An 18,051-nucleotide genomic window follows, 5' to 3' on the forward strand; every position below is an offset into this window, starting at 1 on the left:
CCTAGGGGGGGCCCAGAGCCATTGCAGGGGTGGGTGCGGTATGAAAAGGGAAAAAACCCAAAAACGCTTGGACACTGCTAGCACGGGGCGCCCACACAAACACAAAGCAGGAGATGAAGCATTGCTGAATATGTTTCCAAACCAACTTCATTCCAAGCCAAAGACTAGAAAATATGGTGAAGCAAATCTGCCCTTTGGCTTCACCTGCACAGGTGCCGAGGTAGGTCTCCCTGCAGGATTGGTCTTTCCTTCGTCGGGAGCAGCGCTGGGCTGTTTAAATCAAGTTACAGCGGGATACAAATAACATCAGGCTGATCCTGCCACAGTTTGTTCCCCGGTTCAAATCACGGACAAACAGGATCCCACAGCTGTTTGTTTTTAAACCTATTTTGCACAGAGAAGCATTTTTTTGAAAAATGTATTGATGCAATGTTGAATATTATTACACAGGAAAAAAAACAACTACATGTAAAATAATGACACCGTGACGCCTCTGCCTTTGTAATGGAGGGACAGTAACTGCGTGTAAATCTGCAGACAGTCAGATTAACAGTATTTCGTCTCTATCTGTCATTCTGCAATTCATCTCATGTAAACAATAACGTGGCCACAGCGTGACGTGAAAAAGGCACATAGCTTTGACGTTGCGTGACGAACTCTGTATTCCTCGTTCACACGTAAACGCAAAAAAAGGAGTTTTAAAAAATCTCAGTTTTTGGTGATTCGAAACACCGTTTACGTGGACGAAACAGCTGCGTGTTCAAAAACACCCGTGTAGGTGCGGACGCAGCGTAAAAGAGTTAGTAGTTTATTTTATTACTACCTGTAATTTATTGCAGTTTACTTGTATTTGCTTATGTGTTTACTAAATGTTTGAGGTGTGAAATAAACCGCAACGGGGCAAAATATGGGCGTGTGTGGTTGGAGGATGTGTTTGTGCGGGGGGGGGGGGGTTGTTCTTGTAAAACAAAGGGGGCCTAGGAAAAAAAGTTTGGGAACCACTGACGGTGTTTGGACTGTGGGGGGAGCCACACTCCACACAGAAAGGCCAGCCAGTGGGTTCGACCGGGAAGGTTCTGCTGTTACAGGGCCCAAGGTTTTACTGCACGGTTGAGAGCAGGCTTCCACACAGATGCTCTGCAGACGGTTTCATCTCAATGATAAATACTGTTTGTTCTCCAGATCGTTTCGTCAGCCTCCACCGATCTGCAGGATTACACCTACTATTTTGTGCCGGCACCCTGGCTTTCCTGCAAGCTGTTGCGCTTGCTGCAGTGTTACCCTCCACCAGAAGATGGTGCTGTCAAGGGCCGTCTGGTAGAGTGTCTGGAGACCATTCTTAATAAGGCCCAGGAGCCACCAAAGTCAAAGAAGGTGCAGCACTCAAATGCTAAAAATGCCATCCTGTTTGAGGCTATTTCACTTATCATCCACTATGACAGGTGAGTACTGTCTGTAGCATCCTCACTGACTTATTATTGAAATGAACTGTTATCACTCGAGTTTAAAGAATGCACGCTAACTCGCGCCACACATTTAATCTAAGTGCAGTCGGCTGCCAGCCTGTGCTGCTCATGCTGTAATGACACTGTAAATAAGTGTGTAATTACTGATGTGTGTGCATGCAGTCTACCTGTGTATGTTTGTAACACATTCTGGTGTAAGTGACTCCAGTTCTGACAGGTGAGCCAGCAAAGCTCGTCATCGATAAGTTTCCTGTGGCACCATCAGTGTTGCTTGTTAAACACCCAGCAGAGAAGATGAGCTGTAACACTAATGTGACACTAATGTGACTTTAATGTAGCACTAATGTAACTCTAATGTGACACTAATGTGACACTATTTTAACTCTAATGTAGCACTAATGTAACTCTAATGTAACTCTAATGTAACTCTAATGTAGCACTAATGTAGCACTAATGTGACACTAATGTGACACTATTTTAACTCTAATGTAGCACTAATGTAGCACTAATGTGACACTATTTTAACTCTAATGTAGCACTAATGTAGCACTAATGTAGCACTAATGTGACACTAATGTGACACTAATGTGACACTATTTTAACTCTAATGTAGCACTAATGTAGCACTAATGTAACTCTAATGTAACACTAATGTGACACTAATGTGACACTATTTTAACTCTAATGTAGCACTAATGTAACTCTAATGTAGCACTAATGTAACACTAATGTAGCACTATTTTAACTCTAATGTAGCTCTAATGTGACACTAATGTGACACTAATGTGACACTAATGTGACACTATTTTAACTCTAATGTAGCACTAATGTAACTCTAATGTAGCACTAATGTAACACTAATGTAGCACTATTTTAACTCTAATGTAGCACTAATGTGACACTAATGTGACACTAATGTAGCACTAATGTAACTCTAATGTAGCACTAATGTAACACTAATGTAGCACTATTTTAACTCTAATGTAGCACTAATGTAGCACTAATGTGACACTAATGTGACACTATTTTAACTCTAATGTAGCACTAATGTAACTCTAATGTAGCACTAATGTAACACTAATGTAGCACTATTTTAACTCTAATGTAGCACTAATGTAGCACTAATGTGACACTAATGTGACACTATTTTAACTCTAATGTAGCACTAATGTAACTCTAATGTAGCACTATTTTAACTCTAATGTAGCACTAATGTGACACTAATGTGACACTATTTTAACTCTAATGTAGCACTAATGTAACTCTAATGTAGCACTAATGTAACACTAATGTAGCACTATTTTAACTCTAATGTAGCACTAATGTAGCACTAATGTGACACTAATGTGACACTATTTTAACTCTAATGTAGCACTAATGTAACTCTAATGTAGCACTAATGTGACACTAATGTGACACTATTTTAACTCTAATGTAGCACTAATGTGACACTATTTTAACTCTAATGTAGCACTAATGTAACTCTAATGTAGCACTAATGTAGCTCTAATGTAACTCTAATGTAGCTCTAATGTAACTCTAATGTAGCACTAATGTAACTCTAATGTGACACTAATGTAACTCTAATGTAACTCTAATGTGACACTATTTTAACTCTAATGTAGCACTAATGTGACTCTAATGTAACTCTAATGTAACTCTAATGTGACACTATTTTAACTCTAATGTAGCACTAATGTGACTCTAATGTGACTCTAATGTGACTCTAATGTGACACTAATGTGACACTATTTTAACTCTAATGTAGCACTAATGTTACACCCCGGCCTAGGCAACCGGCGTGCAACTCAGGAAAAATAGAAATAAGGGAAAAAGGGCCCCCAAGCTCACTGCTCTTAAGGAGGGCGAACTCATAAAAAAAGACTAATACGGGCTTCCACAAAAATAATCCCAAAACGAAAGTATCGACAACTATTTTCTTTAAAGCAAAATACGATATTTATTTACATCACAACACACACGTAAACGCAGATCATCTCCTCAGCACATTCACAGCCTGTAACAACTGCAAACCCTCTAAATTTGACCAGCATGGATACATCCTGAAATTGTTCTGTGCATCTCTCACTGACTCACTCTCACTCACACTTTGGGCCCTGTGAGTCTGAGGTACAGTTATTATTTATGTATTGTTCATTAAGGGGAGTACTTTTTACTAATACATCTAATAGTGATATTTTTAGTAAGAATTATAGTACGACTACTTTATGAATACAAAGAGAATCCATACCACTAAAGAACATGATAAAGGTAATATATACACAACCCACAAAGCCAGTGAAGAAATGGCATACTAGTCCTTTTTCACATGTTACATGGTAATGTGTTTGGCCCTCGTGTGCTGACATGCATGCCTAACAACGATGGGGCATGCTCCTAATGAGACAACAGGTGGTGTCCGGGGGATCTCCTCCCAGGTGGGTGTGCACAGGGTCTGCTAGAACAGGGGTGTGAGATGTATGCCCGGGGGTCCGACTCAGCCCACAGACTCCAGCCCAGACTGCTGGACTGCTCTGGGCAGACATGTGAGACTTTAAAATGTGTTTTTCTTAACTTTTCCTCCTCCAGTAACCAAACGACACCAAAGTAATTCATTAATAGATAAACAATTAAATGACAGTTTCCACAGCGTACTATAGAAAAGCCCAGAATGTTTCATTTCTCATCCAAGCAGCTTCTTCACTTCAGAAAACATTGAATGGACAATGTTAATCTGATTTCTTCTCATTTAAACCCTGCTGACAGATTTCTTACATTTACTACTACTAAGGATGGCACACTGTTAGAACTGCCCTTCTTCCTCTTATCGTAAGACAGAAATATGTAGATGAACCTCTGTACAGTCATGGTCTGGTCCTCTGTATGTGTGAAGCAGGTTTAAAGCCCCACGTTCTGATTAAGTCTTTCTTTATGGTATATTCATAGAGGTTTTATATTATTCTGCGCAGTTATTTAACAACGTTACATACGTAGAAGTTAAAGATGATGCCTATGCTGAGTGAAAATCATCAGTTCTCTATAGTCTACAGCAGCTGTCTTTAATGCACCACAGACCGGCCTTTAAGGCGGATAAATACGACAAAATAAATACGACCAAGATAAAAACTGTGGTATTTTGAAAATATCATAATAAACAAATTAACTGAGTAATTGTGTAACTTTATTGGTAAAGGGTAAATGAACTGGTTCTTATATAGTGCTTTTCTACTCATCTGAGCACTCAAAGCTTCACACAACCTGTGCATTCACCCATTCACACAATCGCATCTTTCTAAGTGCTTCATAGCTAACATTCACACACATTCACACTCCGATGGATGCATCGGAGAGCAATTTGGGGTTAGTATCTTGCCCAGGGATATTTGGCATGCAGACTGGGGGAAGCCAGGAATCGAACCACCAACCTTCCGATCAGTGGATGACCTGCTCTACCGCCTGAGCTAGCAGCGTGCTCCTCAAATGCTTCAACAACACTGAGAGTAACGTCCTCCTCTCTGCCCCTTAATGCTCTCTGGTCGCTATGGTAACACGTAAATACTTCTTTCAAAATAAGACGCACAACTACAACACGGGAAAGACCCAGGGGAACCGAGTTAACGATAAAAACCCTGAAAACCATGAATTTCACAGCGGAGCCTCAGCTCTCGCGGCCCGGTACCAAACGACTCACGGACCGGGCCCTGACCCGGGGGTTGGGCACCGCTGGTCTATAGTACCTTAGAAGCAGCAGCGTGGTGGTCGAGTCGTCACCTTAAAACCAAAACGGACACAAACCATGACTCTGTGCTAACTGGCTGCTCAGAACTGTACCAGGCTGTCAGTGAAGGGAGTTTTTCTGTCTCCTACTCAGCGAGCCAAACCTCCTGGTACGAGCCTGCAACCAGCTGGGTCAGTTCTTGCAGCACAGAGAGACGAACCTGCGCTACCTGGCTTTGGAGAGCATGTGTACGCTGGCCAGCTCTGAGTTTTCCCACGAAGCGGTCAAGACGCACATCGAGACCGTTATCAATGCCCTGAAGGTGACGCCTCACATTTAAGAATGAATGCTTACCTTCACAAAGACACACACCATCACTGGTGTAGCGGACTGTTGGCGCTCAGTGTTCCTCTTCTTATTGTTTGTCCGTGCTTCTGCAGACTGAGAGGGACGTGAGTGTGCGACAGCGAGCGGCCGATCTGTTGTATGCCATGTGTGATCGCAGCAACGCCAAACAGATCGTAGCGGAGATGCTCAGCTACTTGGAAACGGCAGATTACTCCATCAGAGAGGAAATGGTAGGTGTGAGTCACTGTGCAAGCAAATGCTGTTTATGCCAGGCCTGGGGTAACACTTAGCACCATTACAGAAAACACGTGAGTGGTGAGTCCTGATCCACTCTGTCAGCTTTGAACAGATGAACCAGTTTTGACTTTGCTGTTTCAGGTGCTGAAAGTGGCCATACTGGCAGAGAAATATGCCGTGGACTACTCCTGGTATGTAGACACTATCCTCAACCTCATTCGCATTGCTGGGGACTACGTCAGCGAGGAGGTGTGGTACCGCGTCATTCAGATTGTCATCAACCGAGACGATGTGCAAGGCTACGCTGCCAAAACGGTCTTTGAGGTACTGCTTCATGAACCCTCGAAATGTTGTGGAGGTGAATAGAGAGAGCTTGTAGTTGGAAGATGGTTCGGAAGTGTTTTATTGGGACAGCTCTTCTGCAGCCCGATGTTTCACTAAGAAGAGTTTTTCCTTCTTTACATTCAAACTTTGTTTTTGGACATTAGTCTCACACTCTGGTTTGGCTCTTCAGACTTTCATATATGAATAATATAGCTGCTCAGGAGCACACACACCACGGTTTGAGTGTGTTTACCTTTGGTTAATTGATTCATATATGTGATAGCAGTGTTTTTATCTTGTCTGCAACAGCAGTGGTTGTCCTCAAGCGTCTGAATGTCAACAGTAAGAACTGAAGGAGATGTGAGCAAAAGCAAACGTGGCCTAAAGTCGAAAAATACTTTAATCCTAAAGAAGGTTGTTTCAGTGATCCGTTTCAGGAAAACCACTAAACCTTTGTGTTCCAGGCTTTGCAAGCCCCTGCCTGTCATGAGAACATGGTGAAAGTAGGAGGCTACATTCTTGGAGAGTTTGGGAACCTGATTGCTGGTGACCCACGCTCCAGGTAAGGTGGTTTTAATCTGATAAGGTAACAAGTCGACAGTCGAAATGCTGGGTAATAAGCCCGTCTCCCTGTCATCTAGCCCCCTGGTCCAGTTCAACCTTCTTCATTCCAAGTTCCACCTGTGCTCGGTGCCCACTCGTGCACTGCTGCTGTCGGCCTACATCAAGTTTATCAACCTGTTCCCAGAGACCAAGGCCACCATCCAAGAGGTGCTGCGCTGTGACAGCCAGATCCGCAACTCTGATGTGGAACTGCAACAGCGTGCTGTCGAGTATCTCAAGCTTTCTTCGATTGCGAGCACCGATGTCTTGGTTAGTTCTCACCAATGATAAAACGACATTATGTTAATGGTCAGGGCTGCTTGGCTAAGGTAACCCACAACATGCGTTTCCCCTTCAGGCCACCGTCTTAGAGGAGATGCCTCCCTTTCCAGAGAGGGAGTCTTCCATTCTGGCCAAGCTGAAGAAGAAGAAGGGCCCAGGAGCCGTCTCTGTGACAGAGCTGGATGATAGCAAACGAGAGGCTGGGGAGTTGAATGGAGGGGCCGACCGGGGCCCAGACACAGCAGCCATGGCTGCATCTAATGCTGTAAGCACGCTTTCTCTAGTCTTTGTTTGCAAAACTCTCAGCTTTTCTTATGTTTTCCATTTAATACAACATTCCTGGTTTCCAGTCCACCCCGTCACCATCAGCAGACCTGCTGGGAATTCGCTCTGCTGCTCCCGTCGGTGCTGCTCAGACCAATGCTGGCAGCCTACTCGTGGACGTGTTCTCTGATTCAGGGCCTGCTGCACCTTCTGCTGCTGTGAATGACGACGGCTTCCTGAGGTGAAAGTTCATGTCTTGATGAACTCTTGAACTAAGCTTTTAGTCAAGTCCAGTATGGGTGGCTGTACAGAAGCTGTGAGCCTGCAGAGCTGTGTGAAAAGGAAATGAAACTAAAACCAGCTGCTCAAAGTCAGCACCCTGTGAACTAAGAATAATCATCAGCTTTGGTCGTTAGGACTAACATTACAAACACTCGTGTGTGGTGATTGTGGGACATCACAGTAACAGCTCAAAGTAACATCTGTTTTCATACAATTTCATTTGTGTGCAGTGGTGAACCAGCCATAAGATAGAAACAGCTTAGACTGCACCGATCAGACAAAGGTGCACGTTTGCATCGTAGTGCAGGGCCCAGCGTGGAACAAAGTTAGCTTCAGCTAGAAAGCAGGTTTGTTCTGTGCACAAATGTACCTGGAGGTTAAAAATGACTGAAGTGCAGCAGAGCTAAAAGGAACAACACTGTAAGACTGACTCATACTGGACTGTCTCAAACATCACTGGCAAACTTTGCTGTTTCTTTACTGTGTGGTGAATGTAAGATGGTTGTGGAGCTGTGTTTGTGCTTTTCAACTACGATGCAGGTAGTTACAGTCTGTTCATGTTGTCACCGGTCACTCTGTCTTACTTTGCTCTCTTTGTCTTATATGGACCTGCCAACCTGAAGACATTTGTAGTTGGATGTTGTATCTGATGCTGCGGTCCAACGTCTCTTTGTTGATGACTGGTTTTTCTTTGAGAGCCGCTGTTGATGTTAATGATTGGTATAGCATGAGATAAAAGCACAGGCGTTTCCTCAAAGAGTAAATATGTACTGCTTCAGGTTTGGCTCTCAAAGAAAAGTTCGTTCTTTGACTGCTCAGGCCATAACATGTATTGTGCTGTGAAATACTATGATTACTTGTTGTGTTCCTAACTGTTAAAAGCACCGCACTGTCAGCAGGTATATTGGTATCATAAGGCTGAACTGTAGCGTGTGACGTAGGCAGTGGGTTTTTATTTTGAATGTATAGCAAGAAAACTGTAGGAGATAAAAGAAAGTCAAACCCTTAACAAATGCAAAGCCCTGAAAGATGCATCTGGACCTTTAGCTGGTCCACGTTGGCGAAGTCTTGTCAGAAACTGTTTCAGTGAAAGGGTGGCTGGACCTTTAGGGTTCACAAAGAAGTCGTCCCACTCAATTATTAGCAGTGTATACTCAGCCACCTACAACGCTTCCAAGCACCTCACCACCATCCCAGCTCCCATGGTGAGGAACACGCCCCACTACATCAAAAACTCTGACTTCACCAATAAGGTCCACAAACTGGGGCTCCATCAAATCAAAGAAGACGGACAAGAAACGAGGTCTGACATTAACGAGGGAGAAATGGAAGGACAACGGAAGGACATTGTCATGTAGGTTTAGCAGAGAAAGTCAGGAGGCATCCTGGTGCACTTCAAACTCAGCCACACCCTCAGACAACAAACACACCTCCCAAACACTAGCTACGCAACATGGGGTACGCAGTGCAGCACACGAGGAGTGCCACAAACACATGGCACAACATAGAAGAGCCACCTGGATAGCACAAGGCTCGACTACATCGGCATCTTAAGGTCAAAGGTCACTCTTCCAAGGGTGCCAGGGTTCACATTCTGAGAAGGCAGATGGTTTGAAAGAGGCCATGCATGTCCACTGTGAACGACCATCTTTGAACAGAGGGCGGGGCTTACGACACCAGCCGTCTGCCGTCTATAATCCAGTTCTGAGATCCCTTCCAACCCCCACTCACTGTTGCAGTCACGTGATCTCAACAGGGCACATGATGGTGTGAGCCAGGCTCTCATAATTGTTTCACCTGCAACCTCTGGTGATGATAAGCCACGCCTTCATGCTTTGGCTCATGTAAATGGAGCACATGATCCGTAGTGGGTCAGCCCACTATCTTTAAGAAAAAGCTTTAAGAAACGTAAGAAGTCGAGTCACAGTTGGATCGCAGCGTTTCTGATCTGTGGCAAACGGAGACGATGGACTCGGTATGAGCTTCAAGGTTGGCAGGTCTGCTTTTTTTAATCTTGCTATGTATGTGACTGTCTTTCGTCTTTTTCTCTTTCCCTTCTCTCCATTCCCCTGTGTTTGTGTGTGTGTGTGTCTGTTTGTGCGGTTACACATCTGTGTGTTTTGATACGGATGCGTGTCTTCTCCTGTCCTTCACCATGATTGACACTGACAGAGATCTGGAACAGCCCACTGAGACCTCCGATTCCCTATTGGTGGAGGGTTCTGGTGACTCGGAGTAAGGGACCAGTAGTAACCTACAAAATTAGAACTGGCTAAAAAGATGCAACTCGGGCTTTTGTTTTTTTCATTGAAAATGTCTTTAACATGTATGTTACTGAGGAGGTGACTTGTTGCACGTAAGTGAAGTAGCTTAGTCAAACTTGCTGTTTTGAGTGCAAACTTTTCTGCTGTCAGCCACATGGTTTGTAGCAGCAGCAGCAGCAGGGAGCACGTTACAGGGAACGTGCTCTGTAAACCGTCTGCACTGCTTCATACAGGGCACGTACACAGTGCCAAAGGCCGCATTCAATTTGGTAGTTGCTCGTCTAAAATTGTGGGTGATCGATATAACACTGTCCACACAGGAGTAGTGAGAGCAGCAGATCCACAGCTCTGTAGTCAGTACAACACACTGCCCTCTTTTCTGGGCTTTCCTTCTGTGATAAACCACACAGCAAAAACACTCGTTCAGTCAGTCTGTCCTGATAAAGTGCTTCTTGCTGGTGTCTGGCTGCTGCCCATCCCATCAAGCTTCTGGTCTCACTCTGAGCTGTGGTCCTGAATTATTGCTCTGCTTCTCCTGTCAGGTGCATCACAGTAATATAACAATGCTACAGATTAATCTATAAAAGATGATTTTGTTAGTACATTTACTATTAATATTATTTTCAACCTGTAGGTTTGTGAAGCCCTGGGTATCTCACGGCCCTTTTCCGTACTCAGCTCACCTCAACTTGGTCTTTAGGCTTTTCCATTAGGTGGTACCAGGGACTTTGTTTTAGTACCTACAGCCCTTTTTCATTACTACCTACTGGAATCGACTCGGCACGGTTTGCAGGGTTTTCCATTAGGTCACAGTACCTGGTAGCAGGTACTTTTTGGTACCTGCTTGGCGTTGCTTTCACAAAAATCAGAACGGCTACAGAAAACGACGGCGTGTTCCCCGAGTGTGACGAAAAGCTACAGACCCAGCAGCAGGTATGCATTCGCTTCGACGTCCACCTTTGTTGCATATTAATTGTGCTGTGGGACACGCACACACGTTACTATGACGACAAGCACGCAGACAAGGTACTACTGGGTTGTAATGGAAAACCAGTCGAGTCGTGTTGATCCAACTGGCCACTAAGTGGCGTCGCACAATGAGTCATAAGAGAGAGCGACTCCTTTATGAAAAACAAAACATCCATGTTTTAACCCAACAATGACACAAAACGTGGTCCCCGAGCCACAAGGCCACACACCAACAGCAGGTACACCATCGCTTTGTGTTGTGTTTGTGTCGCACACAAACTCTGCACTTGGTACTCGATTGTAATGGAAAACGACTGCAGCCGAGTAGAGTTGCGTCGCGCCGAGCTCAGTAGGTACCAGTGGAAAAGGGCTATAAATATATTTGCCGTCAGTTTATTTGGATGGGTAAGAGCACCATCGTTCTTTCAGACACCCGTTTGTTTTTCAGTGGAGCAGAAGCTGATATCTTAGTCAAATGCATTGTGTCTCCATTGATCCACAGTGTCTCATATTTTGCTGTGGTTGATGCACCTTATTGGTAATAACCTTTAACCCCCCCAGAATGCTTGTGCACAGCAGCAGTCCTGACTGGTAGGAGAACATTAAACAGACTGTAGATGATCATTACAACTGTAAAAACATGGAAACACTGTCTAGCAACTGCGGGGCAAATATTGTGCGCACATTAAAACCATCATTAATGGCATCACATTTTATGTGCACAATATGCATGTTTAGTGCTGATGTTCACCTAGTTTTCTTTAACGTTACTTGAAGCCCTGCTTATTTCTTTAGCGGTGGGCCCGTGTGTTAAGCAGTGAGTATAGAGCTATTCGATGCGGGCCTGTGTGAGTATTGTACCACAGATGCACATTCAGAGTGCATGGTGAACTCTGCACTGTGTGTATCATTCACCTGTGAAGTGCTTGTACTAACCAGCTCTGCATTTTACTTTATCTTTATCTTGTTGCCAATTTTCATCACACCGTTCCTGTTTACTGTGTTGAATGAGTTGCTCTCATTTCCCATTTCCACTCTTACCCATTCATTCCTTATTTGTCCTGTTGCCTATCTGCTTCCATCCCTGCTTTGTTCTTGGGCTGTCCCTGCATCCTTGCCCTGTCCTGTGGCCTCCCAGCTCTGCTCCTCCCTCTGAGGATCCTGCTCCTCCTCTGTCTGAGGCAGATGAACTTCTTAACAAGTAAGCTTCTTCTGTGTCTAAACATTTTCATGCTGTAGCTCGGCATAAAATTGTTTGATTCCTTGTCAAAAAGAGTCCGCACACTTAATTAAAATATCAGCTCTACATAGTTCTGCTGCTGTTTTTAAAAAGCATGTACATTAGAGGCCCTACTAAGTCTGATTCATACCACTTTCCAGTGTGGATTCTGTATATTTGAATACAGAGTTCTGATTACATCATTCATACAGTGCCACTTGTGTACTGATCCAGTTCCAATATTTAAAATAACGGTTTAATTTGATTCCCCTTCGTTTGTCAGGGTAACCTGTAAAAGATTATTTGGTTATTTCTGTCATTTTTGAACATTTTCAGCTGTGGCAGAACAGATATCAGACAGTTTGTAACTGTTTGGTTAACACATATGTGGTTCCCGTTCAGGCGATTCACTTGGTACAGTGCATATAGTATGGGATATTCTTTAATGCCTGTAGTGACGTACGTGTGGCTCTGCCTGCACGTATATCACTTGTCGCCGGTTCTTAGGCTGTTCTCACTGAGGAGCAGAACCCCTCTGCCCAGCTGGGCTAGCTAGCTATTGTTAGTCATCTCTGCTGTCGTCTCACACACCTGGTGTGTACCAATACCAGAGATGTTCCTGGTGACTCATTTCTTAGTCGACTAAACGAGGGAAAAAAGTTCGACCGACTCGTGTAAAGCTAAGAACGCTCCAATATTGCACTGAATTTGAGAACCATTTAATGGATAATGTCAAAAACTGTCTTAACAAAGGCATTTGAAACATTAATCACATTCTTCAGTAACTGGTAACACCACTCAGCTGTGTGCAGGGGCAGCAGCTTAAGAAGGGTAGCTCAGACCTGCCTCTCTCCAGCCACGTCCTCGGGGTTAACCTGAATCGTTTTCCAGAGCAGCCCATAGATGTCATTTCTCCAGTGTGTACTGGGTCTACACTGGGACGTCCTCGCGGTAGGACATCCCCGGCCAGGAGGTGACTGTTCGCCCCTGTCCTCAGAGGTGGGGTTTCTCTTTGGATGGCATGCCCCTTCTGCCTGGTGGATGTCTATGCTAGGAGACAGTTGACTGGGCCTGAAGCCTTAATCACAAGCTCCGGCACTCGACCCTAAAAAGATGCTTGTGGACTCCTCTCCCAGTCTAAACCAAACTAAACTAAGCAGGTGATGCATTTCTTGCAGACACACTGGGTTCTGCTGGTTGCTCACCTGCTTCAGCTTGTGCCTCCTCTCCGTGGTTGCTGCGAACTGTTGCTACAGGTTACCGATTGCAGTTCTCGGCCAGCGTCAAACGTCTGAGCATGGAGTGCTGCATTTCATCGCCACCGCTCTCAGTTAAGCTGGGGTGCTGTCTGCATTTGTAAACGATGTTCTGATTGTTGGGCACGATGGCCTATGTGATCACTGTCGGGCCACGTTCACTGTTAAAGGTGAGCGTTTGAGGGCCCAGCATGTCGTAGGATGGGAGATTCAACAGTGGTCTCTTAGAGGCAGGGTGGGACATGTTCTTCTCCTGTGTTAAAGGGGTCTCACTCTGCTGCTGTAGTGCAGTGTTCATCTTTCTCCGACAGCCAGCCATGCTTCCTGGTGAGGGAATGGAGGGCACACCCTGTGGTAGCAGCCCAGATGTGGGATCTGCTTTCCCTCAGGGGAACATTCACTGTCTGATGTTGCTTGTGACTCCCGTTTGAAATCACTGGATCTATAAAGTTTCTTGGAGGAGTAGAGGTCTCATCAGCCGTAACACACCGGGCCATGATATCCCAACGTATATGTGCTGTACGTGTGTTCACTGAAGGAACCAAGTTAGATCTGATCCCATCTTATTCTATCTATGTGACTTGATGAATGTTGACATTAAAGCAGTGGCTAACAGATCACTGCACCCACAGAGGTGAGTCAATTACTTGCTAAATATCAAAATTAGGATGCAGTACTGTGCAAAAGCCTTGAACCAACCCCAGCTCTTTATAGTGTTTGTTTGTTTTGGGTTTTTCCACTTGGTGTCTCTAAAGACCTGTGGAAGTTTGTCTGTGGACATTAGCAGCATTCCTTTCCACTCCTTGCATCTAACATTTTCACAGGAACATTTTGATTTTGCTTCTTTAACATTAACCTATGATTGATGTTGTGTACACATGACTTAGGTTTTATCTTGTTGCAGTATGTTGCCTATGAAAAATGCCAAAGACAGCAGTTTGACAGGCATAAAATAGGATTTCTACACCAACGAGTTACCAGTACTGGACTGAATATCAGTAGCAGCAGGAAGTTTGTGGTTCAAATCATCCTCAGTGTATACGGGGTTCTCAGGAGAGAGGTAGAAAAGAGAGCGTCTTCTTTAAACTAGTGGAGGCTCTAATGGTTTGGGGCTGCGTGTTGTTGCTGAGAAGTACCATCAGTAGATCTCTTTCCAATTTTAAATAAGAAAGAGGCTTTTGCACAATACTGTATAGCTGATTATCTAAGTAGGACCAGTTTTGTCAAATAGCTGCAGGGATGTTGTTCTTGTCATTTCACTGTTCGTCTTCTCCCTCCCAGGTTTGTGTGCAAAAACAACGGAGTTTTGTTTGAGAATCAGCTGCTGCAGATCGGCATCAAGTCAGAGTATCGTCAGAATCTGGGTGAGTATTACATTGGGGGTTTTCTGCTTACTTCTTATACCTTTTCCTACCAATACATGTCTGATTTAGCAAGTAATTCATTATGTTTGAATGGCTATATTGTGGTGTAGCTCTTACCCCTCAGCTGTAAAAAGCTGTGAGGTGTCATCACCCTGCTGGGGAGGCAGTGAGTGAGTGTGAGTCTCACTAATCTCAACCTCAAATTCAAAGGCAGAGATTTTCAAATGTATACCACAGGTGCCTCTGCTGCAGGAGGCTGCCAGTATTTTACAGTTTGAGACAAAGTACTGAGCCACACCTCTTCATTCATGAAGGGTTTTCAGTCTCAGTGCCACACTCACACAGACAACATGAGATCAATTCAGTCTGCCTTTACCAACATCTATGAAAGAATCCGCACTGAACTTGAATTACTGCTGCAGCGAGCTAGATTGTGAGTAGGAGTTTTCCCCTCCTAGATCTTGCACGATCAGGAGCCCCAGGATCTCATCCACAAAGTGGAAGACCAGGGTCACAGGGTGCAGAGCTGTATGGTAGGGGTGGGCGATATAAACAATATACGATAGAAACCATATAAATTTGGCCAACGATAGAGATTTTGACTATACCGCTCTACCGCGATAGCGCATGTTGATGATGTCATGAAGCTGCGCCTGTTTTGGTCGAAAGCATCGCAGCGGCTATTGTCACTACCCGATCTGTACCGGAAACCCGATCGGTACCCCGCATGCGCGAAAGGTTTCTACTTCCGGTCGTAGCGTTTTACGATAGTTATGGGTCAGAGTATCTGTTAAGATGTTAAGAATAACAAGTATATCTTAAAATGTTTGCAATAATGAAGCATTTCAGTACAATGTAGACAAAAACGAAAAATAAAAAGAACGTTACGGATCAGGACTCTCCGATCCTTACTGCGCATGTGTAAAGTCTGACCGTACAAATCGCGTCTACCCGATCCGTACCGCGCATGTGCAGATGTTTTCTTCTTCTTCTGTTCGTTTAATGGCAGTTTACTCCCCAGTGTACGAGGATACCGCCACCTGCTGACCGAGCGAATAAACCCTATTATAAACTGAATTAGCGTCATTACAAACGTGTGTTAAATCTGATTTAGCGATAGTCGAGTGTGTTTATGCTTGTCTGTGAGGAGAGGATTGTTGGAATAGTGATGATGATGTGCGCCATCACTGTCAATTGTCAGTAAACACTTAATCTGGCTGATGAATCTACACGTGAGATATTACAAAGTCTGCATTATTAACTCTGTAATTAGGCGCCATTCTTCTTATTTTACGGCGCTGTTGCTCAATCGGGGGACGCTCTCTGTTGAGGAGAAAAGCATGAATTTCTTTGTATAGGGATTATCCATTGTTTAAATGTCCCGGGCAGTCGAAAAGGAGGCAGAGCTGTTGAGAAATGCTAGGAGCTAACTGGGCGCGTATCATTCAAATATATTGAATGTCGCAATGTTGGCAAAGAGAGGAAGTGACGTAACATTTGCGCATGCGGGGTACTGATCGGGTTTCCGGTACGGATCGGGTAGTGACAGGCTACAACCATTATCATCTGCAAATGATGGCGGGCGACAGTCACAGCAAAGAGATGAAGCACTTCTGAAATATGGGGAAAGCCAAAAACTGCGTTTCCTTCACTTCCGTAACATTGATTCATTAATGTTGAATTCTCTGGCAGCTGCTCTGTTCCCATGTTGTTGCAGTATATTAATGACTAACCTCGTATTGTGGATGAATAATCTCAGTTGTTCTCCTGACTGGAGTTTGGCCCGTGTACAGCATCCTGCTATGCGATTGCATTTGTCCCTGACCACCAGAATCCCTCACGTTAACTTTTATCGAGTGGGAAAAAAAGTTGGCTTCATCCTCCAGCTTCACTGTGCTAATGTTATGCTAACATAGCTGTGTCGCTAGCGATCACGTAGCACAACATTATATACCAGCTAGCCCAACGTCAGTAACCCTACAAACGTCACTGCTGTTTAGTTTTCTGTCTTCATTTATGTTGGAAGTGACAGCAGAGCTGTATGTTTGAATTAGTTTCAGAAATCTCAGTCAGAACATGATATGAAATGTTTAGGTGGAAACTAGCGAGCTAACTTCCGCTAAGTTCTAACTCCGTTAAATGTAGTAAATTCTGTTTTCATGGATGTAAAACTTAATTGTTACACCTGGTAAAGCAGCAACGCTGATGATTTTATTAAAGATGAAAGAATTCAGACAGTTTTTAGCTCTCAGTGTTCGTTTGACTTTGGGACCTGAAGATGACGGAGTTTAGGACCCAGATTACTCCGTGAAGCTCCTCCCTACGGCAGCCGTAATGCTCTGACGATCCATCAAGCAGCGCGGCTTATCAAAGCTGTACTAAAACATTTTTTAACAGATTTCTGCCCAAATTGGTTCGAGGTCAGTAAGCACAACCAGAAGTCATACATAAGGCACACTCTCGATTTAAGTGTGGAAAATACGTTATACAGAAGAAAAGAATATATCGTTACCGCACGTGCTTCAAACTATAACGTGATATGAATTTTAGGCCATATCGCCCAGCCCTAGTGTATGGTGCACAAAAGCTGCCAACCTGCTGCAGAAATCCAAACCTCTGGCATTAAGAAAGCACAAACATGGCATTGTTTGCTGAATGTCGCCAGAGAAGAAGGTGTTTGAGAGTCTGGAGGTGTGGGGTCTAAATGACCAGGGGCACCGTCATGAAGGCAGCAGTCAAACAGGTGGTGGTGGGATGTAAGGGGTCTCCTGTGATGACGCTGGGTTTCCTGAGACAGGAGGAGCTAGCAATGGCCTCCAGGGGTGGCAGATGGAGGCCAGTGATTTCTTTGGACAGTGTTACTTACCTTCCACGTGGCCTCAGTAGGGCCCTGCATACCAAACACCCAGGCAGTAGGACAGCATGTTCTCTACTGAGGACTGGTAGAAGGCCAGCAGCAGCTTCTGCTCCAGGTTGTTCTTCCTTAGGACAGGGAGGACATGCAGCCACTGCTGGGCTCTGGCACCAACACCCTAGTTGGTGTTGTGGGTCCAGCTGTGAGTTTAGCAGAAACCTGAAGGTGGAGACTGCAGCAGACTCGTTTATCACGAGTGGGGAGAAAGCTGTCTGAAGTCCACCATAAGATCTTTTGTTTTTAGTTCAGTTTCAGGTGACTTGCTGAGCACCAGCGGGACAGATTGTCTCCCTCCTTCCTGTACGCTGTCTTATCTCCATCACAAATGAGCCTGAGCACAGTGGTGTCCTCTGGGCTCAAGCCTCTTTATTTGCTGTTTGTGCATTAGACCAGCAGCCACATTGGAAGTGCAGAGCTCTCTGTCATAGGAAGCATCTCAGCATGCTTGACAATGATGGTTGGTGTCCAGCAGGGGGCTGAGGACGCGACCCTGTAGGGATTGAGTGGTGAGGACCTCTGGGGTTATGGTGTTCAGTGCTGG

The 18,051-nt window shown here is 44.6% G+C and overlaps 1 protein-coding gene across 3 annotated transcripts in view; it reads left to right on the top strand.

Moving 5' to 3' along the window:
- Nucleotides 1–18,051, top strand: part of ap2a1 (adaptor related protein complex 2 subunit alpha 1) — a 38,748-nt gene that overhangs the window by 15,026 nt on the left and 5,671 nt on the right. The window contains exons 7-17 of one of the 3 annotated variants that reach the window (XM_082530458.1): nucleotides 1,183–1,442; nucleotides 5,338–5,506; nucleotides 5,625–5,762; nucleotides 5,911–6,093; nucleotides 6,558–6,655; nucleotides 6,735–6,966; nucleotides 7,055–7,243; nucleotides 7,329–7,483; nucleotides 9,697–9,759; nucleotides 11,896–11,958; nucleotides 14,514–14,596. In XM_082530458.1, coding sequence (XP_082386584.1) covers nucleotides 1,183–1,442; nucleotides 5,338–5,506; nucleotides 5,625–5,762; nucleotides 5,911–6,093; nucleotides 6,558–6,655; nucleotides 6,735–6,966; nucleotides 7,055–7,243; nucleotides 7,329–7,483; nucleotides 9,697–9,759; nucleotides 11,896–11,958; nucleotides 14,514–14,596 — 1,633 coding nt within the window. The remainder of the gene's footprint in view (nucleotides 1–1,182; nucleotides 1,443–5,337; nucleotides 5,507–5,624; nucleotides 5,763–5,910; nucleotides 6,094–6,557; nucleotides 6,656–6,734; nucleotides 6,967–7,054; nucleotides 7,244–7,328; nucleotides 7,484–9,696; nucleotides 9,760–11,895; nucleotides 11,959–14,513; nucleotides 14,597–18,051) is intronic. The other 2 variants (XM_082530459.1, XM_082530460.1) reach the window with 2 other exon arrangements.

The sequence above is a fragment of the Aulonocara stuartgranti genome (genome assembly GCF_965226115.1).
Source record: "Aulonocara stuartgranti genome assembly, chromosome: 4".
NCBI classification, from domain to species: domain Eukaryota; kingdom Metazoa; phylum Chordata; class Actinopteri; order Cichliformes; family Cichlidae; genus Aulonocara; species Aulonocara stuartgranti.